Source organism: Podarcis liolepis, assembly GCF_965112155.1.
Source record: "Podarcis liolepis genome assembly, chromosome: 15".
NCBI lineage: Eukaryota > Metazoa > Chordata > Lepidosauria > Squamata > Lacertidae > Podarcis > Podarcis liolepis.
This window is the reverse complement of record NC_139566.1, coordinates 17106226-17132681: the sequence shown is the minus strand read 5'-3', so window position 1 is coordinate 17132681 and position 26456 is coordinate 17106226. Positions and strand designations below refer to the sequence as shown.

Here is a 26456-nt window from a genome sequence, read left to right as displayed (position 1 = left end):
TTTGAGCCATAAAGCCACCCCTGTCATAAGGATTGGAGAGATTATGTAAGTGAACCAATTACAACATTGTTCAAAGTCTTGCAAAGCATTTATTTATTTATTGGTACAATTTTCAAGCTGCCCCATTCTGAGTATCCCCTGAGTAGCTTACAGGCATCAAAGAAAAACAAAACAATGATAAGACAAACTCATGACCCACAAAACCACTTTAAAAACAGGGTGGACGAAGTAAGTCAGTGAGGAATAGAACATACTGCTTCTCTTATTATTTTTATTTTATCATCCCTGTTATTCAGCCACAGGCTCCAGGATAGAGGCGGCATTCTCTATCGCTTGGATTACAATGGTGAGCTGCTTGTGAACCTCACCCCACCGGCCGTCCTCCTTGGCGTTATCGTAGGCATCAGCAAGTCCTGGGAAGGTGGCCAGAGAAGATGACCGAGAGGCCATGATGACGTGGCTGGATGAGGAAAAACAACAAGAAACTGAGGCTTCAGAGTCATCGGTGCAGCCCTGTGGAACTCTGCCACTAGACATTCAGCAGCCGCCTTCTGTGCCAACTTTTAAAACACCTGCTGAAAACTCTTCTATCCTGCCAGGTCTACGCAGGCAATGAGGTATGCATTTTTCCATAACAAGTTAGCTGATTTCTGATTTATTTATTTTTAATATGGTTTTTATTTCATGGCTTTACAGTTTATATGGGACACGGGTGGTGCTGTGGTCTGAACCACAGAGCCTAGGGCTTGTCGATTAGAAAGTCGGCAGTTTGAATTCCCGCGGCGGGGTGAGCTCCCGTTGTTCAGTCCCTGCTCCTGCCCACCTAGCAGTTCGAAAGCACGTCAAAGTGCAAGTAGATAAATAGGTACCACTCTGGCGGGAAGGTAAACGGTGTTTCTGTGCACTGCTTTGGTTTGCCAGAAGTGGCTTAGTCATGCTGGCCACATGACCAGGAAGCTGTCTGCGGACAAACGCCGTCTCCCTCAGCCTATAGAGCGAGATGAGCACGCAACCCCAGAGTCGTCCGCGACTGGACCTAATGGTCAGGGGTACCTTTACCTTACAGTTTATGTAAACCACCTTGGAAGCAACAATCAGGGGTAGCATGCCGGTGGTGGGTGGGATTGCAGCCAATAGGAGGCACGGCAAAAACTGGTTGGAGTCAGCCCCTTCTCTCTCTCTCTCTCTCTCTCTCTCTCTCTCTCTCTCTCTCCCCCCCCTCCCACCCACCCTGCAGGTGGCCAAGAGGGTGAGGGCAGACTGCTCTTGCCACAGATAGTAACTGATCGCTTGCAAAGGGCTTTTGAAGTGATGCAGGGAGCTACAAGTTTCCCACCACTGCTCAAGGAAGCCATGAGCAAGTCCTCTCCTGCTCTTTGGTTCTTGCCTGACATTGACAAGTCCACTTTATCTGACACTGGAGGCCCCAGTTAGCCCATCCTTTTTAAAATAAGCAAGCAAGTTAAAACACAAAATCTCAGTGGTTATGCACCACTGCCATCTTGTGGCAGTGAATTCCACAAGTGAATCACACATCGAAAGCCAGATAGCCGGTCCATTGGTATTGCTTACCTGTAGTAATACTTTTCCGGAAAGGCTCTGGGGTTCAGGAAGGCCCTTTCTAACAACATCAGCTGGTCATTCACCATCCGCACGTCCAGGGGGCTTTCAGGAAATTGGGGGTGGGGGGAGAAAGAGGAGGGAGAAAGAGGGTTGGGCTAAGAGCCGTCTTGGGGCCAATCGTAGAATGTGTCAGCCCCACAGCAAAATTTCACAGAGCTGGTTTGCTATGTGAAAGCCAAGTTTGCTCAGGAACAAGCACTACCCTGGAGTGCTGTTTGGTTTGGTTTGCCAGCTACAGCTGTTCCTGGACAGGGATAGCCTGATGCACTGTAATCCATCCATTGAGGCAGGACTACTGCAATGTGCTCTGTGTGGGGCTGCCCTTGGGCCTGGTTTGGAAGTTCAACCACACTGCTGATGAGAGCCCCTGACCTGATGGGAACACATGGCATCCTTGTTAAAACAGCTGCATTCGCTGCTCACCCACCACCAAGCCAAGATAAAGGTCCTTGTATTCACTTACAAAAGGAGTGTCTCCACCCCCATTTTTCTGCCCGGACACTGAGGTCCAGCGTCGAGGGCCTTCTGGTGGTTCCCTCACTGCGAGAAGCCATGTTACAGGGAACCAGGCAGAGGGCCTTCTCGGTAGTGGCACCCACCCTGTGGAATGTCCTCCCACCAGATGTCAAAGAGAACAACAACTACCAGACTTTTAGAAGACATCTGAAGCCAGCCCTGTTTAGGGAAGCTTTTAATGTTTAACAGACCACTGTATTTTAATACTTTGTTAGAAGCCACCCAGCGTGGCTGGGGAGACCCAGCCAGATGGGCAGGGTAATAATAATAATAATAATAATAATAATAATAATAATAATACAAAGCCCTGAGCGACTAAGGTCGAGGGTTCCTCAGTGACCGCCTGATCCTTCTGTCCCAGCTCAGTCACAGAGATCATCTGCAGGGGCATCACTGGTCATTCCCCAAGTTGGTGAGGCTCATTTGACAACAACAACAAGAAACCGAGCCTTTTGTGTCATTGGCTCAGTCCTGTGGAACTCTCTGCCCCTAGACATTCAGCAGGCACCTTTTGTGCCAACTTTTAAATGCCTGCTGAAAACTTTTCTAATCTGCCAGGCCTATGCAGACAATTAAGAAGATATCCATCCCCAATGGTTAATTGATGTCTCTTTAAAAACTTTTAGTATGGTGTTTACTATATAGTTTTGTGTATTTTTGTTGTAAACCACTTTGATATTCTTTATGAAATAATGGTCTATAAATATTTTCATAAACAAGCAAATAAAATAAGTTAACAATACCAGCCTACCTTACAGAGTTGTTGAAAACATTAGTTTTTTGTTTTTGTTTTTACAAAAATGTATGAAACATCAGATTAATATCCCCTAAGAATGAGTAATCGGATCACAGCAACTAAATCAAATGCACACTGAAACACACATTAAAAAATCTCAAGAGGTGAATCACATTTCCTGGAGCGCAAATTTCACAAATGCGGAGACACTACCAATAAGCCCCTGCCCCATAACATCTCTCACTGACTGGCCAGAGGGCATCATCACTGGGTTATTCAGATTAGTGGCTATGAGACAACTTGTACACTCTAGATTACTATATAAATCTGCCATATTCAAATACTTCTATATGCATGTATAGTACAAAGTTCCCCAGAAGAGGAGACTCTCACCTGGGGTTTGCTTCCTCTCTCAGGTTTGCTATGCGCTGGTTAAGACCAGCAGCGGCGGCCTGGAAACGGTCTATTGCGGCCCAGAGTGGATCTGAAGGGCAAAAGAGCAAAACAGATCAGTGGCTTTAAGGGTTTAGCTAAGGGTCAGGTTTAGCCTCTACCCTGAGTAGACAAGCCCATAGTTCCATTTGCAGCCTATTATTCCTAAGCAGTGGTGTTCAGTTTAGCGGCTAAACTTCAGCCCTATAAACTGTGGAAAATTGCAGTCAAATATAACTAGCAAGCTTGGGGCTCATTAATGCATGAAGGGGTTAAGAACACAGAACTGTAAGCCCTCACCTGGAAGGAAGGGAGTTAAGTTTCCTCCTTTGTTTGCTCTCCTTTAACCTTTCACCAAGCAGACAGGATGTGCCTGAGCTTGCCCTTTACAAGCTCAGACCGTGTGCTTAGAGGTATTTCACATCCCAATATTTCTACCTGTGTTCTTCATGCTGCTGCATGGGACAACACATGAATCTGACCCTTTGGAGCTTTGTAAGTAAAGCATTTAAACTTACTAATGGTGTGGTCTGTCATTGCGAGAGGGGCAGAGTAGGGAAGCACTGTAAGTGGACTAAGCAAGATATCTAAAAGGACTAACAGCCTATATTCCTTATGCTTCACACTGCTGATTACTTTTATGGCCTTAAAACTCTGCTGCTGGGGATCTTTCTCATGCTGAAGAGTGTGCTTAGCCCCACACTTTGGATCTAGGAGAGGCATAGGTAAACTTGGCCCTCCAGATGTTTTGAGACTACAATCCCCATCATCCCTGACCACTGGGATGATGGGAGCTGTAGTCCCAAAACATCTGGAGGGCCGAGTTTGCCTATGCCTGATCTAGAGATCCAGCCGATTCTTTTATTAATTACCCCCGCTTTGGGTAAACCCCAGTCCTTATCCAAGTTAATGACCCCTAATTGCCACACACCCCTTAATGAAGGGAAGGAAAGGCTGGCGGGCCCCTTATTCTCTCTTGCACCTGGCGATCCTACCTGCAGGCCACCTGCCCACTAACCCAGCCTGTAATCCTGCACATTCCCACCCGTCTCACCAAGCGAGATGTTGTGATGGGTCAGGTCTGCCTGGAACGCCTCTCTGGCAACACTGTACATCTGTTGCAGCGTCTCGCCGTAGTCGCTCACGTTGAGCGGCAGGATCAAGGCATCTGCCAGGCGCATCAGGACGTTGCCAGCTGTCCGTGCCACAGTCTGGTGGCTGGTGAACCCTGGGAAGGGGCAAGAGAATTTCCTCAGACGCAGCAGCAGCAGAGCAAACCGGCCTGTGCCCAGCCTTAGCGGACTCAGCGAGTACAGTCCCCGGGATTTCTCTCTCTCATAAAACCATAGAGTTGGAAGGGACCCCCAAGGGTCATCTAGTCCAACCCCCTTGCAATGCACGAACCTCAGCTAAAGCATCCATGACAGACGGCCACCCAACTTCTGCTTAGAAACCTCTCCAAGGAAGGAGAGTCCACCACCTCCCAAGGGAGACTGTTCCACTGTCAAACAACTTTTTAAAAATCATTTTTATTGATTTTCCAATGAAGACAGCCAATCAGCGTGTCCACATCATAATCTAATTAAAAACAAAAAACTAAAATAAAAAAAGACATTGTAATTGTAATCCAAATTTTAATTATTAATTTTTCCGGGCTCCCCATAGTCGGGACCTCTGAAGCATATCTCCAAATCTTCAGTCCTGCCCCCTCACTGTCAAACAACATTTACGCTGTTTTGCAAAAACAGGACAGGCTGCTGCTCTCCACAGAAACAGATAGTATATTCTGGTCAGCTATTGACCCTTTAAGGTGTGAACGTTATGCTCCTAAGCATGCTGGAATTGAATACAGTGGTGCCTTGGTAATCAAACGGAACAAATCAGCTCCCGAACACTGCAAACCCAGAAGTGAGTGTTTCGGTTTGCGAACGTTTTTCAGAAGCCAAACGTCCAACACGGCTTCCACAGCTTCTGATTGAGTGCTGGAAGCTCCTCAGCCAATCGGAAGCCGTGCCTTTGTTTCTGAACAGTTTTGGGAGTTGAACAGACTGCCGGAATGGATTAAGTTTGACTACCAAGGTACCACTGTACTTTAAATTCAGCTAAGGCAACAGATAAACATGAGGTAGCTCTCATGGCTGCCAACCATTGCCCCAACAGTCCAAGAGAGAAGCAAAGGCAACCTGAGAAGTTCTAGGCTGCATAGACAACATACCTTTAAAGCACAGGACTTTCCTCAAGGAATCCTGGGAACTGTGGTTTGCCCCCACCCCCGAGCTACAATTCCCAGCACCCTTAACAAACCCTGATTTACTCTCTCGCTGACTCTCATCTTCCACCCTCACCCCTCACCTGGGTCAATGAATTTCTCTGCATAGTGAAAAGTGTCAAAGGCTGTGTGATAAGCTGGATAGATGCGGGCCGAAGTCTTGGACTAGACAAATGAAAGAAGGGAAGGTCATATCATGTGGTTAGCAGGAGCCTTGCCCCCCAGCATTGCTTAGGAATTCTAAGAAATCAGCTCAGTTTTCAAATCTGTGGTTAAAGTCAGGGCAGTTTTCAAAGGCTTAGTCAGCCTTCTTGATCCAAGATGGCGTCCATTGGTTTCAAACCAAAGAGGAAATCCCGCTCGTTAATCTCAGGAACCATCATACAAAATTTGGATACAATCAGAGCAATATTGAAAGGTCCAGTCTGCCATCTTGATTCAAAATGGCATCCAAACATAGATGAAAAGCTGCTCCTTGATCTCGGAAACAATCACACAAAATTTGGTTGTGATATCTTAAGAGGTGTCTAAACTCACAGCGAACAGACAAGCCATAATAGGTTTGGGGTTTGATGTTTTGATTAGATGAATGGGTCCATTGCTGCAGCCTCACTGGGCAAATCTGATTGATGAGAAGTATTTATTGGACAGTGTTTATAGATTGTACCAGCTGGCTGCTGTTATTTAGGAACTGATTTTTTAAAAAAGGTTTCGGGTGTTTTAAAATGTAAAGCGATCCATTGCAATTTATTTACCGTATTTTTTGCACCATAACACTCACTTTTTTCCTCCTAGAAAGTAAGGGGAAATGTCTGTGCGTGTTATGCAGGGAATGCTTACGGGTGGCATGCCTACAGATTTTCCTCCTCTAAAAACTACGTGCGTGTTATGGTCGGGTGCGTGTTATAGAGCGAAAAATACGGTATTTTTGCATTGTTACTGTTTGTTGATTAAGTTGATTAATTGCAGTTGCTGCTCTACAAGAAGATCTTCTTGAACAGCAGGAGAAAAATACTTTGAATCAATAAATTTTAAGAACTGATCAGGGAGAGGGGAAATCCGTGCCCCTAGGGCTGTTGCTGGATCTCCCAGCTCCCTTTGCCCCTTGACCATTCCAACAAGCGCAGGGCTACAATTTACCCGGTCGTAGGTGTAAGCAATATCCATGGATGTGATGCCCAGGTAATGAATGAAAGAGGCGTAATCGCTTCCAGCACCCAGAGACCCTAAGCTGAATGGGGGAGGAAGACAGTAATTCGGGGAAGCATCTCTTGAAGCAGAGACTCGAACACAGAACCCTCAGAAACAAACCCACAAAAACCTCCCCACTGCAGGTTGGCCAGTTATAAACGGCAATGCATATTTTTTTTAAGATGCCACCTTTATAAATAAATACCAGAGAATATATCATATACACACCCTAACCGCGAGTTGTCCCCAGTAAAGTCCTACTCAAAATCAATGGGCTTGACGAATTTAAGTCTATTATATCAGTAAGCTGAGTAGAACTTAGCTGGGTACAACCCATGTAAATTTTTTTTGTAAAAATGATACACTAAAATAGACCACCTTTGTAAATAAATATTAGTATATACAGTGGTGCCCCGCAAGACGAATGCTTCGCAAGACGAAAAACTCGCTAGACGAAAGGGTTTTCCGGTTTTGCGTTGCTTCACTAGACGAATTTCCCTATGGGCTTGCTTCCAAGACGAAAACGTCTCGCGCTTTTAAAAAAAAGCCGCTTGAAGAGGCGCAGTTGCAACGGACCGTGCTTCGCAAGACGAAAAACATCGCAAGATGAAAAGACTCGCGGAACGAATTCTTTTCGTCTTGCGAGGCACCACTGTATACATTAAAGCGATTGACCAAGGAGAAAAAGTACAGCTCCCAGCAAGCATGGACAATGGGAAGGGATGATGGGAGTTGTAGTTCAGCCACTTCTGGAGAACCAGCGGTTCCCATCCACACACCTGGTCTAGGAACTGGTTAGAGGAACTCTGTGAATGTGAGGGGGTCCACGGGCTGTTAAGAAAGGAAAACATTCACAGCATCGTTTTACCTGGGGATAACGCCATAGACTGAACTGTTTCGGCTGAAGTGTTGCTTCCAGTTATCATAGACTGACAGGGAAGAATCTGCAGCTGGGGTTTTCACCTACAAGGGAAACGAACCCCCCCCCCCCAATCAGAAATGGAGCAGATTTCATGACAACCCATCTTAGGGAGGAGGATGGCCTTTAGGGGTCTCACTTCTGCAAGGATGCTCTGAAGCCCAAGACCCCTTTCAGGCTGCAAAGCTGGATTGACTTCATTATTTTGATTTGCAAGCTGCTGCAGGTGTGACTGACTGCGGCCGTCCCTTTCCCCCTAATAAAATGAGTGTGGTGCTCATGATCATTCCTCCAGTTTTGCAAATGTAAGGCCAGTGACCCCCCAATAGCCTTTGTTTCCCTGAAAAATAAACTGAGAATGTGTCTCCTACACAGAGACTGTTATTTTGGAGTTGACTTTCCATTCTCTTCAAGTTACCTGCTGGGCAGCTGCAAAGATGACACTCTGCGCAGGTGGCGTTCCTTGAGCCCTCAAGGTGGCGTTGGCTGTCAAAGGAGAAAGAGAAGCATTAGGGGGAGCTCTCCTGACCCCAGGGCACAAGTAGGGTTCCCCCTTTGTTGCCTGGTAAGGCTCCTGTGCCTTGTGTGACAGGGGTAAGTTCAGCTTTTGCCAGTGTGTAGACCATTGGTTCCCAAAGTGGGTAGGACGTCCGGGGGGGGGGGGAATACCTGGGAGGGTGCCAAGAGGCAAGGGTGGGCAGGAAATGATGGAGGTGTAAACAACTATCAGACAATGAAAATCTGATACCACAGGCCTTTCAGTTGGGTATAGTTGGACCAGAGCTTTTGTGGCCTTAAAACTCTATGACGGCGGAAGTTGAGCCATTTTGCTCCTTGGATTCATACTGCAGTCATACTGCAGTTTATGTTTGACTCTTTCCCTTCACAAGCGCCAGTAAAAAAAATGATCCAAATGTTCTTATTATCAAGTTGGGAAACAAGCATAATCTACGGCCCCTTATCTGAGCCTCTTGCAAACAGTTTAGCATATACATTTTTGCGCTGATTTCCTCCCCAGTGCCCTCTCTCTTTCCCTCTTAAGTCTTTTTATAGACTCCTTGACATCAATGCACTAGAATGAACACTACAGTAATGTTATCTGCCAGAACCATTGTATCTGGAATGAGAGAACAAAATGAGGAAAAATGAGGAAACCTCCAGTGAAGGGGAGGCCACTACCTTCCAAGGGAGTCCATGTCTCTGTTGAACAGCTCTAACCCTCAGAAAGCACTTCCTAATGTTTAGCTGGAAACTCCTTTCTTGTTGTTTGAATCCATCAGTCTGGGCCCTCCCCTCCGGAGCAGCAGAAAACAAGCTTGTTCCATCTTCCATTGGACAGCCCTTCAGGTATTTGCAGATGGCTCTGATATCACCTCTCATTCTTCTCTTCTCTTCTCTTCTCTTCTCTTCTCTTCTCTTCTCTTCTCTTCTCTTCTCTCTTCTCCAGGCTAAACATACCCAACTCCCTCAAAAAATGAACGAGGTGGGATTTTCACATCCATGGTCCCCCATCCAGGCCCTGACCAGACCCAAACCTGCTTCTCTTCAGCCAGGGGGCTGCATCAAGGGCCCTCCTCTCAGACCACACTCTCCCAGGCATTATAACTACAACAAATTTATAAGTCAGTCAGTGCAGCTTGAAAGTGTGGAAAGGTGAGGTGAGCTTACCAAAGACTGCAATGTCCACATTGATGTAGGCCACGCTGCGCTGCTGCAGCTTGCTATAAAATTCCTGTGCGGCGGAGAGATGTGATAAGCAAAGAAACTTCTGCGCAAGTGTGAGGTCTCCAGCCCACCCCCTGACAATCCCCATGGTGCATGTTGAAGACCCCTGCACCACAAAGTCGTCACAAGCACTTAGAGTTACAATAGAGAGAGGCTCTCTGCTCCTATCAGGGATTTGTTTTCAGGACCAGATCCTTTTGCCCCCAAATCCACTCCTGGTTTCAACCCCAAGCTTCCTTTCAGCAGCCTAATTTGCCAGAGGGAAGGGGCAGTTGCGGGAAATGTGTGGGTGTTTGTTTTTTGCTATATTGGCATTAAACTACTGGGAGCCGAACCTTTGGCAATCGGCTACAAGTCACCCGGCAGATTCCAGTCTGCCTTTCCCCCATTCCTATAGTAAGAATAAAAGGCGGTTGCTTTGCATCAGCCTGATTCCTGACTCTGAGGTCAGACGTTTTGGGAACTGAAGTACATAAGCCCCCGACACAAATATAAACAACAAAACACCCAACCAAGCTATGATCCCTTTCCAACCTCTACTCAGCCCCCTCTGCGCTACATATTTAAAGCAGAATCATGCCACTTTAAGCAGATGCCGCTTCCCCCAAGGACTCCTGGGAAGTGTAGTTTGTTAAGGTTGCTGAAAGGAGACCTGTATTCCCCTTGCAAAGCTACAATTTCCCGAGTTACTTAGGGAGAGGGGTTGATTGTTAAACTACTCTGGCAACTCTGGCTCTTTAAGGGAGCAATGGTCTCCTAACAAATCTCAGCGCGATAAACAAGCTACATATCCCATGATTCTTTGGGGGAAGCCATGACTGCTTAAATTGCTAGGATTGTGTTTTGAATTTGGCTGGGGTACAAATAATAAAATTACTATTCTTATTATTAAATGCACAGTGCAGAACCACCTGTTCTTCAGTCTGTCTCTCACCTACTCCATCCATCCATCCATCCTCCTTTCCTCTTACCTCTGTATACTCTGTAGAACCAATGAGACCAAACTCCTCAGCACCCCAGCTGCCAAAAATAATGGACCTTCGTGGGCGCCACTTCCCTGAGAATAAATGACACATTATTCCTAGACACTTGAATGAGAATGTGCAAACTGGAGAGAGGTGGAGCTCCTCTAGAGTAAGGGTGAGGCACCTCAGACCCACAGGCTGAATGCAGCCCTACGGGTCTCTCTTTTTAGCTGTCAGTTGACTCTCTCCAAGACACACACCCCTGGCCAGCCCTGCTCCTTGCTCTCCTTGGCTGCTTTTGCATAGCCTGCTTCTCCTTCTGAGAGCCTGTGTGGTGTCGTGGCTAGAGTGTCAGGCTAGGACCCGGGTTCAAATTCCCACTTGGCCATGAAGCTCACTGAGTGACATTGGGCCATTTCCTGCCTCCTGTGGGCGATAGCAACCAAACCTAACAGATGCACATTCTTGCTAGTTAGCATGAGAAGAGGTGAATACCACAGAGCTTTACTGCTGATAGGCAGATACCCAAGACCATAGAAATAGAATTGACAGAGAGGGCTCCGTGTGATGTCACTTCCCCTCCTCTCCTTGAGAGGAAGGAGTACATTGGTATTTCCTGTTTCTCTTTCTCTCTTCCTTTTACCAGCATCGGATGCAGACATCTCTCCATTTGTTCAAGGTTTAGGCCCTGTAAATATAAGTATTTTGCCTGCATAGTTTTTACTGCTGCCTTTGCTGTGAACTAATGCAAGATTATATGTAAATTATATTTTTAAACTTACTTCCCAAGTTGTTGCCTGAATCTTAAGTGGGGTAGGAAAGGAAGAGCCAGCTTACTTCGTAGCTGGATTTGCTCAAAGCAAGGTTTTACAGCCTAACTCCTATGCTTTAAATTTTGCTGCCAAGGATGGGATTTTGAAACTCTGTTCAACCCACACACGTGGGTGCCTGGAGACATAGAGAGCAGTTAATATATCCTCTCCTACCTATTAAAACCCATCCCACACCTCCCAGCCTAACCTACCTCATAGGGTTATTGTGAGGATTAAATGAGCAGGGAATCATGTGGGCCACATGGAGCCCCTTGGAGAAAAAGGTAGGATATACATGGAATAAATAAAATGACTAGCTGGGATACTGCCTAGTTTGCAAACATAGGAATCTCCACCTACTTCTGCCCACTCACTGGCCGCTGTGGATCTCCCCGGACCTACCAGACCTTCCCCTAGAGTTGCCATGTTTCACACCCCACCAAAGAAAATAAAATCCCAGCCCCCGACCTAAGCTCACCTTCTTTCACCATCTTCCCCAGCACTCGGCTGATCTCCAGCATGACAGCTGTTCCACTGCTGGGGTCGATAGCGCCATGCACCCAGCTGTCTCGGTGGTTACCATAGAGGACGTATCGATCTAGCGGAGGAAGGGGTAGGAACTCATAGAAGGGCACATGTTGGATGGGAGCCTGAAAAGGGATGGATCTGCAGCTCCCAAAGTGGGCAGGAGCGCCCCCTAGAGGACAGGGGGACTAACTAGGTGGGAACTAAGAATATTAGATCAGAGTATATATTTTATCAGTGCCACACACTTGGGCCTGTGAGTACACCCAGAAGAAAAGCACGGCGTTGAACCATGTTCTGTATGGAGAAAGGCTTTTGTTTATCTTTACTGGAGTCTTCCAGCTTCACTGGATGCCTGCAAGTTGTAGAGCTGTGAGAGGGAGACCAAATTTTCTCTTCCCACTTTCTCCATGGTTTGTGTAGTTTTTATAAACTTCTATCACATTGCCTCTTCCTCTTCACTGGAAAGTCCCAAATGCCGCAATGTTTCCTCATAGGTGAGTCACTCCTGCTTTTGGTTGCCCTAGGAGTGCGCCCTCACCACCAGAAGGATGCCCCTGCCTCCCTCTGTGCCCCCATACCCCCCCCCAGGCATCTGTTTGCCCAGGGCAACTCACCAGGCTCCACACTTCCTCTTATCAGTCCCATCACATTAGAAGATGTGTTGATCCTTCTGTAGTTATGGACGTTGACCTGGACCTCACTAGGAAACAAAAGAGAGCCAGGTTGAATCACCCAATTACACAAAGAAAGCATTTATATGGGTGATTTGGCTCTGGGCTGCTCACATCACTGGAAGTTCCTGCTTCACAGCAGCAGGATAGAGAGGAGAGGCCCCCTGGGTTGTCTCCAACCAAGTGTGACACCGAGTAGACCCATTGAAATTAATGGACCTAACTTAAATGGATCTACCCTGAGTAGGATTCATGTTTGTTTGTTTGTTTGTTTGTTTAGACTTATATAACAACCCTTCCTCATAAGATCTTAAGTATGAGCTGTTTGACAGTGGAACAATCTCCCCCAGGAGGTTGTGGACTCTCCTTCCTTGGAGAGTTTTTCAGCAGAGGTTGGATGGTCATCCGTCATGGATGCTTTAGCTGAGATTCCTGCATTGCAGCAGGTGGTGCTGTGGTCTAAACCACTGGGCCTCTTGGGCTTGCTGATCAGAAGGTCGAGGGTTCAAATCCCTGCAACGGGGTGAGCTTCCATTGCTCTGTCCCAGCTCTTACCAACTTAGCAGTTTGAAAGCATGCCAGTGCAAGTAGATAAATAGGTACCACTCTGGCAGGAAGGTAAACGGCGTTTCTATGCTTTCTGGTTTCCTTCACGGTGTCCCATTGCGCCAGAAGCGGTTTAGTCATACTGGCCACATTACCTGGAAAGCTGTCTGTGGACAAATGCCAGTTCCCTCGGCCTCAAAGCCAGATGAGCACCACAACCCCATAGTCATCTTTGACTGGACTTAACCGTCCAGGGCTCCTTTACCTTTTACCTTTTTACCTGCAGCAGGTTGTAATATATGACCCCTGGTGTCCCTTCCAAATCTACAATTCTAAATTTCTGTGATCTCAGGGCAGTGACAAGATAAAAATGCAAGGTAAAAGCACAAATAAATAGTTAAAAGAAAAACAAAACAAATAACTCCATCATCCCACAAACACATTTAAAAGGCTGAATAATGTTAATCGGCCTGGTTGAAAAGGAACATTTCTGCCTGCCGCATAAAGATATAGAATGACGAACCTCCCTTGCATTGTTTATGACCCTCCATGGATACCTCATGGAGGCACAGGGGATAACTTGGTTCAGTTTGCATATTAATAGGAACCTATCCTCATTCACGGGACGCGGGTGGCACTGTGCGTTAAACCACAGAGCCTAGGACTTGCCGATCAGAAGGTCGGCGATTCGAATCCCCGTGATGGGGTGAGCTCCCATTGCTCGGTCCCTGCTCCTGCCAACCTAGCAGTTCGAAAGCACGTCAAAGTGCAAGTAGATAAATAGGAACCGCTCTGGCAGGAAGGTAAACAGTGTTTCCGTGTGCTGCTCTGGTTCACCAGAAGTGGCTTAGTCATGCTGGCCACATGACCTGGAAGCTGTACGCTGGTTCCCTCGGCCAATAAAGCGAGATGAGCACTGCAACCCCAGAGTCGGTCACGACTGGACCTAATGGTCAGGGGTCCCTTTACCCTTTACCTTTATCCTCATTCACAGTCTCAGAACAATGCAGGAACCAAAGCACAGCTTTCGTTCGAAGTCTGCCCTTCTCTGAATGTTGCGCTGAAGTTCTCCGACTAACCAAAAATGTGCGGGGGGGGGGGCGGGCGGGATGTGTACACTAGGATAACGTGTGAAAATTACTGATGTCAAGTGAAACTGCATTCAAAATTGCGTATAGTAGGAGAAGCTGAACTGAATACTGGGGGTGGGGAGAAACTGAGACTGGCCAATTTGTACATCCCTCACCTGGCATTGGAGAACAGCCCATCTTGTCTGAATCCTGGTCCAAGATGGTAGACACAGCCCAGTGCTCCCTGCCAAGCTGCCTCTGCCACAGGGTTGCCAGCCAGGTTACTGCAAGTGCAAGAGGGGAGGGTGAAGACTGAATGCTGCCATCCCAGAAGACCTAGCCCTCAGCTCACATCTGTTCTACAGTGGTACCTCGCAAGACGAATGCCTCGCAAGATGAAAAACTCGCAAGACGAAAGAGTTTTTCGTTTTGTTTTGTTTTATGACCGTCCACAGGCCAGATTTATTTATTTTTTTAAATAGTTTTTATTACATTTTTTCAGATACAGACAGAGAACAAAAGAAGAAAAAGAGAAAGAAAAATGTGAAAGAAAATAAAGAGAACCCTTCAACAGCTTATTCCAACTTTCCATCGAACTTCCCCACATCTCCCGCACAAAGCATTCCCAACAATAAATTTATCAGCAAATTGTAACCTTGTTTCATGTATTTCTTTGGTACTTTCGATTGCAATTTAAGTTTAAATCCCTTATTGTCCATTTAATCTAAAAACAGAATGTGTTATCCTTTTTAACATTTAAACTTTGATCCCTTCAATATTGTTATCCAATTTCATAAATATTGCACTCTCATTGCTGGGGCTAGCATTTCAAATTATGCGTCATTTTATAGTTCATATAACTTATAAAGTTTTTGCAAATAATTCTTAAATTTTTTCCAGTCCTCCTCCATTGCTTCTTCTCCCAGGTCTCGGATTCTGGCAGTCATTTCGGCCAACTCCATATAGTCAATCAGTTGCGTTTGCCACTCTTCCAGCGTGGGTAAATCTTGAGTCTTCCAATGTTTAGCGATCAGAATTCTTGCTGCAGTGGTAGCATACATAAAAAACGTTCTATCCTTCTTTAAGACCTTTTGGCCGACCATACCCAAGAGGAAGGCCTCCGGTTTTTTAGGAAAGGTGTACTTAAACACCTTTTTTAACTCGTTGTAGATCATTTCCCAGAAGGCCTTCACTCTTGGGCAAGTCCACCAAAGGTGAAAGAATGTTCCTTCAGCCTCCTTGCACTTCCAACATTTGTTATCAGACAAATGGTATATCTTAGCAAGCTTGACTGGGGTCATGTACCACCTGTATACCATTTTCATAATGTTTTCTTTCAAGGCATTACATGCCGTAAATTTCATACCGGTGGTCCATAACCTTTCCCAGTCTTCAGACATAATGTTGTGACCAATGTCTTGAGCCCACTTTATCATGGCTGATTTGACTGTCTCATCCTGTGTATTCCACTTAAGCAGCAAGTTATACATTCTCGATAAAACCTTGGTCTTTGGTTCTAACAACTCTGTCTCAAGTTTTGATTTTTCCACCTGGAATCCTATTTTTTTATCCAACTTAACAACCTCGTTAATTTTGGCATAATGGAACCAATCTTGCACCTTATCTTTTAAATTTTCAAAGCTCCGCAACCTCCAGTTGTCACCAACTTTTTCTATTAGTTCCCAATATTTCGGCCAACCGGTCTCCATATTGGGTTTTTTCCACGCCTTAGCCTCCACTGGTGATAACCACCTCGGAGTCTTACTTTCAAGTAAGTCTTTGTATTTCAGCCAGACCATAAAAATTACTTTCCTGACAATATGGTTTTTGAACATTCCATGTGTTTTTGCCTTGCCGTACCACAGATAAGCATGCCATCCTAACGAATTGTTAAAACCTTCCAGGTCTAGGACATCTGTATTCTCTAATAAAATCCAATCTTTCAACCAGCAGAAGGCTGCCGCCTCGTAGTATAACCTTAAGTCTGGCAGGGCAAACCCCCCTCTTTCTTTTGCATCAGTTAGTATTTTAAACTTTATTCGGGGCTTTTTGCCCTGCCAGACAAACTTTGAGATATCCCTCTGCCACTTTCCAAAACATTCCACTCTGTCCACGACCTGCAAGGTTTGAAATAGAAACAACATTTTTGGCAAAACATTCATCTTAACAGCAGCAATTCGGCCCAGCAAGGAAAGCTTCAGTCTCGACCACGTTTCCAAATCTTTCTTAACTTCTGACCAACATTTCTCATAGTTGTCCTTAAACAAGTTCAAATTTTTAGGCGTCAAGTTTACCCCCAGGTATTTCACCTTCTTAACCACAACTAACTCTGTTTCCTTCTGAAACCCCTCTATTTCTAAAGGCGTAAAGTTTTTCCCCAAAACTTTAGTCTTTTGTTTGTTCAACTTAAATCCTGCCACCCGGCCAAATTCTTGTATCAGCTCCAGAACCCTTTTTGTACTAGAGAGTTTTTCGTTTTTTTAGTTGCTTCGCAAGACGAATTTCCCTATGGGCTTGCTTCGCAAGACGAAAAACGAAAACGTCTTGCAAGTTTGTTTCCTTTTTCTTAAAACCGTTAATACCCAGGGTACATTGCTTGAAGAGGTGCGGTTGCGACTTGACTTCGAGGAGCAACTCATAGCACGCGGTGTGGTAGCCTTTTTTGAGGTTTTTGAAGACTTTGGTGATTTTTGAAGCTTTTCCAAAACTTCTTTTGCAGCCATTTGGTAAGTTAAACTTTTAAAACTTTTTGGGGGGGTTTTGGATTTTGGGTTGGGGTGTTTGGAATTCAAGGACTTGGTGTTGGGGAGGGGTTTGCAAGAATCTGGAAGCTTGTGTGTTTTCTGGGAGGTTTGGTGCTTTTGAATTTTTTGGATGTGAAGCACTGATTTTTTTTGGGGGGGGGTTGGGAAGGTAGGAGCTGTGCTGCCATGGGGCCCAAGAAGACTGCTGCTGCAGAGGCCGGCGAGAGGAAGAAGGAGAAGGTTACGCTGGAAATGAAGAAGGAGATCATCTGGAAGCACGACGGTGGAATGCGTGTGACAGACCTCGCCAGGGAGTACGGGAGGAATCCATCGACCATCGGGACCATCCTGAAGATGAGGGAGAAGATCCTTGTGACTGATGTAGCCAAGGGAGTCACCAGGATCGTGAAGAACCGCCCAGCTGTTCTGGAGGAGGTGGAGAAGTTGCTGCTCATCTGGTTAGAAGAGAAGCAGCGTGCAGGGGACACAGTGACTGAGGCCGTCATTTGTGAGAAGGCCAAGGCCTTGCACGCAGACCTCGTGCAGCAACAGCCAGGAACCTCAGGCGAGCCAGAAGTCTTCAAGGCAAGCAGAGGCTGGTTTGACCGGTTCAAGACGAGATCTGGAATCCACAGCGTGGTCAGGCATGGAGAGGCTGCCAGTTCTGATGTTCCTGCGGCTGAAGACTTTGCAGCGGAGTTCCTGGAGGTTGTGACGACGGAGGGCTACGTTCCACAGCAGGTCTTCTGGCTGGACGGGATCAGCCAGAGAAATTTGAATTGCGCTTGGCGCAGCCTGTGGCCGGACTGTGTGGCACCAAGTGACTCTGATGCACCAGAGTCAACAGTGGTGCAGGACATTGTTTCCTTGTTCCTTCAATTTTTGAAATGCTCTTTACAGTATGTGTGACTTTAAAGAGCGAGCACGTAATAAACTCTTTTTGTACCAAATTTGGCTTGGTTTGGACTTTTTTTGACCATATGAACGCCTTAATTGATTTTCAATGCATTCCTATGGGAAACCGTGCTTCGCAAGACGAAAAATTCGCAAGACGAAAAAACTCGCAGAACGAATTAATTTCGTCTTGCGAGGTACCACTGTATTTTGTTGGTTGGGTATACATTACCCCTTATTCTGGTTCTAGTGTGCTCCCACTGCTGGTGTTGACTGACTGACTGACTGCATTGCTTTAGAAACCTCAAGGTGGTTTACAAAAAAAAGCTAAAACAATAAAATTATCAATGAGAAAAATTAACAATAATTCAAGGCTTTCGAAAAGTTAAAACGGCAATAGACTGAAAACAGATTAAAACTCGCATCAGCTTTCTAAACATCTGGGCAGGCTTGTGTAAACAAAAATTTTCTTAGCAGGCACCAGAAAGAACACAGTGAAAGCACCTGCCTGATATCAATAGGCAGGGAGTTCCAAAGTGTAGGGGCTACCACACTGAAATAATAATTTCTTACAAATGCAGAATGAGTATTATGTGGTACGTTGAACAGTGCCAGTTCCACAGATCAAAGTAGTCAAATGGGTGTATACGGGGCACAAATTATGTTAGTCACAATTTCTTGAGAAATGCCCCTGTCGGATGCATTCCCCCTGGACACCAGTTTCTGTCTGATTTGAAAACATAAGCTGCATTCACTTTGCAGTTAAGTTGAGGTGTATACATTCAAGACAGCCATTTCACATGTGCAGATGGCAGCTTACTTGAATATGAGGGGAGGGGTTTGGGGATGATATACTGGAACATAACCTTCCCCCCCCTAAAGATCAGCCAACGAGATTTGAGATTCATAGTCCCCCCTCCCTCCCAAACTGTCCCTCAAATTGAATTCTGAAGTGTGAATTTTAAAATCTCAAAACCTAGATTTCTAAGCATCTTCTGATCTGTGTGGGATTTCATTTTACGCTCCTCCCTCCAAGCCTGAGCTTACACACACACACACACACACACACACACACACACACACCCTTGCATACCCCGGATTGTCCTTTCCCATCGTTGCCCTCCTTTATGACCCTAATCGCCTACTCCACAGTTACCACCCACCAGATAAGTGTCTTGGCATCCTCAAAGCCAATGGGCTGGGTGGGGATGGGAGGGATCCCTGTGATCTGGTCCTCTGGAATCCTGTAGGTGAAACCTGCAAGCAGAGAGGAGGAGAAGGTAAGAAAGATGAGATTGTTTCCAATGATGTTAGGACCCTCCCACAATCCACACTGGGGCTGTTGACATCAGGCAGGAGCCTTCTCTGTACAGGATGATCAATCGATCACATCTTAGGGCTCGTCCAACATTTCCACTTCCACAAGTTAGATCAAGGAAGGAGGAGAGCTTAAAAGCTCTTTTTGCAACGGTCTACTTAGGGTTACCCAGTGCACGTAAAGAACTTTTAAGCTTGCTTGCGGGGCAAAGCCTGCTCCGTGTGTTGTCTCTGGGATGTTCTCACAATATCTTGCGGGGCTAAGTTCCTGCAAACTTTCGCACGAGCATCTCTAGCTTCACAGAGCCTGCAGATGAGCAGGGCCTTGCCCCACCAAGCAAGGTGGGGAGCTTAAAAGCTGTTTCCCTGCTGGGTCTGGTTGGATTACCTGGCATGAAAAGAACTTTGACACGCTCTCTTCCTTGCTTGCCGGATAACGTCTGCTTGGTGTGGGGGGTGCAAATATCCAGAGTGTGGGGGTCAGGTGGGATTGCTATGAGGAATTATGAAATATGGAGCAAGCCATTGTGTCCGCAATGAAAGCATTGCGTTGATTGGGCTTGATTCATTGACAATAATTTCTGATCAAATCCCCCAAGTCTCGGCACCTCTGCCATTTGCTTTCTCTATGCCTGACAGGCACGTATAAGCATTCTAAATACACAGGCCAGTTGCTTCACCAGGCATCCTGGGTCATAAAGATAGAAGGTAGATTTGACATAGTTTGTTAATCTTTAGGTAGATCTTAAGGGCCAGGAAGAGAGTTCACAAGGAGATGGTAAATACTCTTCCCTTGCCATCCTTCCTTCCTTTCCTGCCTGTTTATGACCTCCGGGGTTTTGCTGAATGCATTCCTCCTTTAGTCCTGTTTTATTTACTCTCAGATATGTATGCATGCTCAAAGTAGTCTTCTGTAGTTAAAAGGATTTCTTCTGATCTGACTTTGTCCCACATGGTTTTTTTTTTAAATGCTCAGAGGAAATCTGATTGGTTCTTAGGAACACTGTGTAAAAAGTTCTTTTGTGAATAAAATGACGGGGGCCAAGGGGTGGACAGGATTATTATTGGCACCTCCTCCCAGAGTCTTGCTGGTCAAGCCTCGTGTGTATTTTATTAATCAGGGTCCAATCCCTTGCTTTTGGAATGCAACAGCTTGGCATGTGGGCTCTTGGTTCTCTCTCCACCCCCCCTCACCCCAAACACGGATTCTTGCGCATACATTAAAATTGTGTTTGCTGCTCCACCCCAACCTCCTCACCTTTGGCTGGGTAATAAGGAGTCAGCAGGTCTCCAAAGTGGCTGTTGTAGGAACCTCTCTCCACGCCCGAGGGGGGCAGGTACCACGAATAGGGGTACGTCTCTGTTGCTGAAGCCTTGCCGTCATTGATGTCCCCAGGATCGGTGTAGACCACCACCCCAACCACGCCAAATTTGGCACCGTTGATGGCCTGTCAAGGCAAGATCCAGACAGATGTGTTTGTGCATCAGGGACCCGAGAGGCCCAGCAGAAGACCCAACCCATGGATTCAAACGGTCAGAAAGGAAATTCCAGCTAAGCATTTGGAATAACTTTCTGGTGGTAAAAGCTGTTCAAGAAACTCTCCATCACTGGAAGCTTTGAAAGAGAGGTTGGCTGGCCATATGTCAGGGATTATTTAGCTGGGATTCCTACATTCCAGGAGTTGGACTTTGACTGTAATTTGCTTTCAACTGTTTTAGACACTAAATTTTAAATTGCTGCAGCCTGTCCGGAGACCTGATGGTGAAGGGCAGGGCTGTTGTTGTTGTTTTAAAAAAAGAATAAATAACAACATCCTCCAGCATTTTCCCTCCCCATACCCAGCTTTGCTGAACATCTTACCTGAAGAAGGGAGAGCTCAAAAATTCCTCATTATTCTACAGTATCTTGGTTGGCCTAAGAAAATTATAGCCCTACTTTGGATTTTAGGGTTGTTCTTTCAAAATGTCCCACAAAAGCTGAAGGTTGGGAACAGGAACAGCTCCCAGTTTACCTTGTCTGCGCGGCCAGCACCCCCGTAGCGAGTTATGGCTATAGTGCCATTGAGATCAATGCCCTGTTGGACCAGGTATTCGTAGTCGCTCATTTTTCCTTGATTGGCATAGACCAGTTTTCCCTGGAATGGTTTTTTTAAAAAGAGAGGGTTGTTGTTGTTGTTTTTAAGTACTTATTGAGTTTTCAAAAACAATGCCTCACGAACAAGAAAAACCATAAAGAATCACAGAACAAAGATAGAAAGCTGAATATACTTTTGCAGGCATCATAACAAGATTACACAAAGGGACATTTTGGAAGTAAGAGTCACAGAGAGGGACTTTTCTGTAGTGGCCCCTAAACTGATGAACTCCCTCCCCACAGAGGTGTGCCTGAAAGGTTCTGGAAAATGTTGAATATGTGCCTCTTTCTTTGACACTTGAGGTGCATATTTCTAGGACCCACCTTGCTTCTGTGATTGTAAGTTGTTTTTAATTGTTTTTAATACTATTTTTTAAATTGATGTCACCTGCCCTGGGATCTTAGAGTGAAGGGCAGGTAAATCATCACCATCATCAATAAGGTGACCTCACCACATAGAGGCCTGTGCTGCAAGCTTTTTTAAAAAAATGAAGCACATAAATGGAGACCATACAACACCACAATGGTCTCATTTTGTAATTCTTCTTCAAATCCCTGCTTGCTTGGACAAGGCAATGCCCCACACCCTCTCAAACCAACATCCCTAGACGGACCTGAATCAGACTTCCATGTCTGCTACTCCAGATTGTCTGGGCAGCGTCACACACATTTCACACACTGAAAAAGGTGGATATCTTAGCTGCCAACTCACACTTTCCCTCTCTGGAAAGGAGAGGATATGAGGTATGAGGGGTTTATACCTTGAAATCATCCTTTGACGCTGCTACACAAAGAGATAGAACTGTCACCACAAACTTTTAAAGGGTAGCTGAAGATTTGGGATCTCCCTTTGGCACCATAAAGCACATTCCAAGCATGTCCTTTCCCTCAAAGACTTCTGGGCGCTGTAGTTTCCCCCTCGCATAGTCATAATTCCCAACAACCCTGAACAGACTACAAGGCCCAGAATTCTTTGAGGTGGAAAATGTACTTTGAATGTGCTCCGAAGGTATCTAGTCTGTGTGAAGCCTCTTTCTGTTGGAGACACAACACACCTAGGAGGGCAAGGCCCCCTGAGGATCATGTGGTGCCTTTGATTGGCCCATCAAGAGGGCAAACTCCAAGCAGAAGATAAGATAAAGATATCAGAGATAAGGGAGGATAAAAGGCCACGCCCTTGCATTGCACCTTGGGGTTCCCTGGAGGTGCGTAAGCTGCATAAGGCTTCACAACGTCTCTGTCGGCCTGGTCCGCAGTCAGATTCTTCTCTGTCTCCCGGGAGATAAAGGCTTGGCTGCCATTTTCCATCACTGGTATGAAGAAGAGGAGATCTAATCAGAACATCCGTAGCAGGTGTCCCCACCCTCTCCCTTCAGTGGTTTCCACTCTCAACCTTCACTCATTTCCACACCTTTTCCTGGTGTCCAGGTTTTGGCCCACAAATTTGTCTTCATTCCCCAATTCCAAACATATGCTCTGAAAACTCATTGGTTGGCTTTTTGGTTTTTACCCTGTGTCAGGGACCATTCTGAGGAGGACTGCACTGAGGAGAGATAGTGGGAGCCCCCCCCTCCCCCTGACCCTGAATCTTCCCAGGAGCAGGAGGACAGTATAGATTTGGAACAGTGGTTTGCAGAGGGGCATAGTTCAGAAGGCAGAAGCTGGGAAATACTGGATGGGGAACAACTAGGTGAAGAAACACTGGAAGAGAGAGGGTTAACAGATTCACAGTCTGTGGACAGCATCCACCTCCCCCCACCCCCATCCCCAAAGACATGGGGAGCTCAGAGAGTGTTAGAACAGAAAGTGCAAGCTCAGATTACAAGACATAGGAGGGACACAGATTAATAGGGACGGAGGAGAGGGGAAGCCTTAATTAGGAGCACCGCCATTCTAGGGAGATGCTTTCTGTTGTCTCTCGCCGTGTTTGTTAAAGAAACTAACTGGTAAGAATTTCCTTTCGTTTGATCTGCTTATTTACTGCCACGGGGGAGGAAGCCGATTTCCCGAAGCCTGACACCCTGCTTAGTCCAAGAGAGCATTCCCATTAGGCCACACACTATACAGGAAATATACATCATCTTAGCTGGTTGTTTTCTTCCCAACTGCCTCCTGCCACCCCAGCCTGCCACCATCTCTCAGCCAACCACAACCCTTGAAAACATTTACCCGACCCATTTTTTTAACTGTACGAATTAGAACCCTCCTTGTACCATAACTGGAGTTGCTGTTCACTTTGACAGTGAGCCGTTTGGTTCCTCTTTGACCAGTTCTTACCAGTTTGGTGGTCAGGTTGCATTCTTGCGTACATGGCACAGGCCTTGCTGATAATGGGCCTAACATAAATTCCACATGACACCCCGTTACCTAGCACTCACCCACAGCCACAGAGTTGGGTTTCTGTGGGTCAGGGAAGGAGAGGAACACCTCGTACTGGCCCTCCGTGGCGCTGTCCAGGCCAGTTTGGGGGTCTCGCCAGGCTTTCAGAATCAGCTGCACCAGTTCTTCGTCCCCCTTCGTGGTAGCCATGTGGGGCTTGGAAGACAGATCCCTAATGCAAGAGGGAGCAATGGAGGACAGACTTGGTGGTGGGGTAGGTCTTTGAAGTTTGGGCAAATTTTGGAATCTGGAATAATTTGTCCCTCCCAAAACCACAGCTTCCTTTCCCCCCAGCTTTTGAAACAAGAAATTTATCCTTATTTTATTCCTGATCGTGCATCATTGGCCATATGTCAGGGATTCTTCAGCTGTGATTCCTGCATTTAAGGGGATGGACAAGATGACTCTGGAGGTCCCTTCCAGCTCCTCAATTTTTTGATTCTACGTTCCCTCATGTCACACAATACAGTTACCAGCTACATCTACACAAGGTGCATTTGAAGCACCTTGAAAGCATTTCATTTCCCCCAAAGAATCCTGGGAACCGTAGTTTGCCAAGGGGTCTAAGACTCCTCCAGCGAGCCAATCAGGGCAGGGAATGTACACATTAGCAGTTTGAAACACAGTAAGATCATTTCCCCCACTACATTTCAAGTGGCCCTTGCTGCACACACCCTAGATAGGGCTGCCATATTTCAAAAAGTAAAAACCAGGACACCCTGAAAGTTGTTGAGTGTTTTTTTAGGAAGACCTCCAAATTTTTGAGCTTTTTTTAAAGGAAACCAGCAAAATGGTTGAGCTTTATTTAGGAAACCCCCAAAATTGTTGAGCTTCTTTTCACAAAAATGCAAAAAACCCCACATCTAAACCACCTGTGATTTTTCAATTGACTTGCCTAAGATCCAGGACAAAGTGCCACATTTCAGAAATTACCCCTGGGCGTCATTTTTGCCTTTGAAAATCCAGACATATGTGGGGATGCCTTCACCTGGTGTGCATTACCTGACAGGTTCCCCTATGTTTGCAACCCCTCTGAACTCCTATTCAGTAGCTGATTATAACCATGTGCTATGTGAGCATGTACACACCTCAGCTTAATTTGTTTTAGCTCCCATTCCATACCCCACAACTGTCCTGTTTTAAGTAGGACATCTTTCTGTTTGGATCCCAGAATGCCCCATTTAAGACTGGCACCCTGGCACACTTCACCCCTCGGAAGGTGAAGTGGACTCTAGTCCACAAAAATCATAATACATCTATCTATCTATCTATCTATCTATCTATCTATCTATCTATCTATCTAATCTATCTTTAGAGAGAATGCATAGGTACAGGCATTCCATTAGACTCTTTGACCTGGGAAGGAATCCCATTTCTCCCAGAACAAAGAGAGAACTTTAGGACATTGCCTCTTCCTCCGCCAGCCTTACTTGAGGTTCTGTCCAATGCGTGTGGCTTCCACCTGGTTCATGAAGTCTTCGAGCAGAGCTGGGTCCAGGTCTCTAGAGAGGCTGTGAAGCCACTCCGGGGTTTGGGGTTCTTTGTAGATCGCATAGTGCCCTAACAAGATCCCAGCGGTAAGCAGCAGGGCTCCAGAGAGCGCAGCCCCGAGAATGTACTGCCAGCGCACTCCACACCCAGCCATGCCTCCCTAGCACCAGTCGAGGAATGAAACTGGCGGCTGTGTGGCCTCAAGGACAGAGCCAAGCCCCTGCTGAGAATTCCATTCCTCCTGAGCTGCCTCCTGACACTTTGGCCAGTGCTCTGCTAGGTCTTTATCCCTGTTTGATGATGGGGCGATAGGGTATTTTCTCTCAGCCAAAGTGCCCTTTGAACAGCTGGGTTATAAAGAATTGTTCCCTGGCAAACCCACACTAAACTTCCTAAATCCCAGGAACTCTGAGACCAACACTTCCTGTGTTTCCCAGTTATTTACTCAGAGTGCAAAGGCAGCCTGCGCTCTCCGATTCTCATCTGCACCTCGAGAGACCTTGCAGGTCTCTAAAAATCCTGATCCTAACTTCCAGAAGCATGAACTCCAAGCCTCTAAGGACATGCGGATTCTAAAACCCTGAGGCTGGCAATCACGCACATGCCAAATTAATAAACTTGATTTTTTCAAAAAAAGAGAGAGAGAGAAAGCAGGTGGGTAAAAACAGAATTCAAAGTTAAGCAGAGCTCTGTGGCTCTAAAACGGGGCTAATCCTAGCCTAGACACTATAGTCCAGGGGTCAGCAAACTTTTTCAGCAGGAGGCCGGTCCCCTGTCCCTCAGACCTTGGGGGGGGGGGAGACTATATTCTGAAGGGGGAAAATGAATGAATTCCTATGCCCCACAAATAACCCAGAGATGCATTTTAAATAAAAGCACACATTCTACTCATGTAAAAACATGCTGATTCCTGGACGGTCCATGGGCCATGTTTAGAAGGCGACTGGGCCGCATCCAGCCCCTGGGCCTTAGTTTGCCTACGCATGCTATAGTCATTCCAGTTTGCCCACAAGTAAGCAGCAAAGATTATCAGCTCTAGTGTAGGGCAGCTCAGCTTTTAAAAGGTTTTTAAATGACTCTCTCCCCTCTCCTGGGAAGAGTGACCCTTGCATCTTTCTGACCAATAAGATCCAGAGTCAGTTGCTCAGGTCCTCCAGGTAAGCATCTTAAGTAGCCTTCCTTTCTTTCTTCTTTGCATTTGAAGAGATGGGGAGAAAGAAACATAAAAGTCTGACTTAGAGGAATGCTGGATGCAGATTCCTCCTTTCTGCACAAGGTGGCATGCGAGTTCAGCTCCCCTTACCTGCTAGGGTGGCCATTCCAGCATCACTTAAAAGGGGGGGGGGGAGCACAAAGATGTACAAAATATTTGCAGAGGCATAGATGCAAATTTAGAAACATTAACTAACCCTTGTGGTTGGCATCCATCTGTCTTGGGAGACAATGGAGGAGGGTGTCTTTGTGGGTGGAGTCAAACCATTGGAAGGTTGCAGA

The 26456-nt window shown here is 46.2% G+C and overlaps 2 protein-coding genes across 3 annotated transcripts; one reads left to right on the top strand and one right to left on the bottom strand.

Moving 5' to 3' along the window:
• Positions 1–262: 262 nt before the first annotated feature.
• Positions 263–26049, bottom strand: NAALADL1 (N-acetylated alpha-linked acidic dipeptidase like 1). Of its 2 annotated transcripts, XM_083477922.1 has the most exons (19): positions 24902–26049; positions 23471–23643; positions 22281–22402; positions 20971–21093; positions 20217–20406; positions 18805–18898; positions 14180–14287; positions 12331–12416; positions 11667–11786; positions 10383–10468; positions 9355–9418; positions 8105–8172; positions 7636–7730; positions 6717–6807; positions 5660–5741; positions 4362–4535; positions 3269–3359; positions 1573–1665; positions 263–460 (listed from the first exon to the last, which is right to left on the bottom strand). In XM_083477922.1, the coding sequence occupies exons 1-19, from the start codon at positions 25114–25116 to the stop codon at positions 289–291; spliced, it is 2247 nt and encodes a 748-aa protein (XP_083334048.1). In that variant the 5' UTR covers positions 25117–26049; the 3' UTR covers positions 263–288. The 2 variants fall into 2 exon arrangements, with proteins under 2 accessions (XP_083334048.1, XP_083334049.1); XM_083477923.1 differs by lacking the exon at positions 4362–4535.
• On the top strand, positions 16473–17656 carry LOC310693848 (putative CENPB DNA-binding domain-containing protein 1; the record flags this gene model as incomplete). The annotated part of the gene is made up of 2 exons (XM_083476234.1): positions 16473–16729; positions 16917–17656. Exon 2 carries the CDS (start codon positions 16934–16936, stop codon positions 17654–17656), a length of 723 nt encoding a protein of 240 aa, XP_083332360.1. The 5' UTR covers positions 16473–16729; positions 16917–16933.
• Positions 26050–26456: the final 407 nt, after the last annotated feature.